This window comes from Scylla paramamosain, chromosome 2 (assembly GCF_035594125.1).
Source record: "Scylla paramamosain isolate STU-SP2022 chromosome 2, ASM3559412v1, whole genome shotgun sequence".
Classification (NCBI taxonomy): Eukaryota; Metazoa; Arthropoda; class Malacostraca; order Decapoda; family Portunidae; genus Scylla; species Scylla paramamosain.
This window is the reverse complement of record NC_087152.1, coordinates 32,766,817-32,769,316: the sequence shown is the minus strand read 5'-3', so window position 1 is coordinate 32,769,316 and position 2,500 is coordinate 32,766,817. Positions and strand designations below refer to the sequence as shown.

The 2,500-nt window shown below is 37.7% G+C and overlaps 1 protein-coding gene across 1 annotated transcript in view; it reads right to left on the bottom strand.

The window, feature by feature from the left end:
• Positions 1–2,500, bottom strand: part of LOC135113763 (tyrosine 3-monooxygenase-like) — a 35,879-nt gene that overhangs the window by 9,089 nt on the left and 24,290 nt on the right. The window contains exon 3 of the mRNA XM_064029347.1: positions 1,923–2,034. Coding sequence (XP_063885417.1) covers positions 1,923–2,034 — 112 coding nt within the window. The remainder of the gene's footprint in view (positions 1–1,922; positions 2,035–2,500) is intronic.

Here is a 2,500-nt window from a genome sequence, read left to right as displayed (position 1 = left end):
AATATTAACAACAACAACAACAACAACAACAACAACAACAACAACAACAACAACAACAACAACAACAACAGCAACAACAACAATAATAGTAATAATAATAATAATAATAATAGTAATAATAATAATAATAATAATAATAATAATAATAATAATAATAAAGATAATAATAACAATATTTAATAATGAATAGACCAGAAAAAAATAATACAGATTAATATTATACACGAATAAATAACCATAAACTAATCGAATAAATCATATGATGAAGCTTGGAGGCAGTGAATTCACATTACACGAGAAAAAAAAAAAAAAAGAAAAAAAAAACTATTTGACTCTACGGAACTATCTAGTCTAGTTTCATTAAGAAAACAATGCAGAGGAAGCTTGTATATATCAATTTGGAGTGAAAAGCTGGGTACACATTAGTAATGAAACATGATGCTGCAATCAAAGCACCTTAGAGGAAAGGAAATAGAATCGACAAAAAACTCTACGGGCACATCAAACCCATTTTCACTACAAAACAAGAACGGCAAGAACGGCTTGCATAAAAAGTCAATTAGAAATTAAATGAAAGACACAGAAATAAAACAAGATATGTAAGCAAGAGCAGAATAATTATTCTGCCAGACAATCACAACAGAGGGACTCCTGTAACACGTCCATTAGTGTAAGGCGACGGTTCAGCGCCGCAGCAGTGGACTGACAAAGGGGAAAGCAACAAGGATGGATTGATAGAGTGGTTGGTTGGTAGGAATTTTGCCCCTCATCAGAAAAGACCCACAGCACCGTACGGAAAGTTTTTAGCTCATGTAACCGACTGATACTGAAACTTAGCAGTGACAGATAACTAAGAACTTAACAGTGTCAAGAAGCTAAAAAAAAAAAAAAAAAAAAAAAAAAAAACAAAGAAAATAAATGATGTGGTGCTACTTTCAACAAAGACTCAAACACACCCGGACAAAATACAAAACATAAAGCACACCTGCCACATGACTTGCTGAGAGCAACAAGGAATAAACTGGCCATTACAATCATTTTACTTATATCTAATATATGTTATTCACTAGTTTAGGAAGGGTGAACCAAAACCTCACGTTGACTTTTTTAAAAATAATTATGACGTCAAGCTTTCTTCCGCAAGATGGACAAAAATGAAGTTATGTATGCACTAATACTCTCGCCAAGCACGTGCCGGAGATCAGTACACTAAGGAACGTTAAAAATTCGTATCTTATTGACTACAGCCAATGAAGCATCACCAGCCACACACTTAACGAGACGAAAAGATCTCCGTTAAATAAAACAAAATGAAACACGAAACAGCCTTGTCAAATAACCCTTGAATAATATATATCAAGAAATGTCAATAAAGAGTCGCTTCCTTGCCACGACCAACAAAACACTACCATACAAACACGAAGGCAAACACACAAACAAACAAACAAACAAACAAACAAACAACAGGAACAACAACAACAACAATAAAAGACAGCAACAACATCAATATCAACACTATCACCACCACCACCACCACCACCACCACCACCACCACCATCACCACCACCACCACCAACAACAACAACGACAACAACAACAACAACAACAGCTGCTACTACTACTACTACTACTACTACTACTACTACAGTATTAACAACAACAACAACAGTAACAACAACAACATCCTCATCAATACTATCTTATCATAAACGCTAACATCAACCGCCACCACCACCAACACCACCACCACCACAGCAACAACAACAACTCTTCACCATCTTGCAAAGTCCCGTACACGCCAAACACTCTATCATTACGAGTAGTATTATTCCACCATCTTCCTGGTCAAGCCCCAGCCGCAGCAGCCACGCAGACTAAGCCATGGGACACTACTGGCGGTGTTCTCGCTCAGCCTGACTTACCGCGGGACAGTCGCTGGGCCTCCTCGATCCAGGACTGCTGCCGCTGCTTGTTGATGGTGGACTCGAACTTGGCATCGTCCACCAAGGAGCGACGGCGGGCGGGGTAGCCATTCTGGAGGGGGAGAAGGGAGGTGAGAATATGTGGCATGAAAAAATAGCAGGAGGAGGAGGAGGAGGAAGAAGAAAAGAAGAATAGGAGAAGGAGTACAAAGTATTACAAATGAAAAATGGACATCAAGAGTCCTACTGGGTTTAACTGTCTGTGTGACTACATATACTACCACTACAGATCATATGAGTAAGAGTACACACACACACACACACACACACACACACACACACACACACACACACACACACACACACACACACACACACACACACACACACACACATACACAGGAACAAAGTACGTTAGTTGAGGGATTTATGTGAAGTGTTCATCTAGTTTATGCTTAAATGTTTCAAATGTGTTGCTATTTACTACTTGCCCCACGAAGGAGTTCCATACGTAAACTATTATATTCTATTTATTTATTTATTTATTTATTATTATTTTTTTATTTATTTATTTTTTT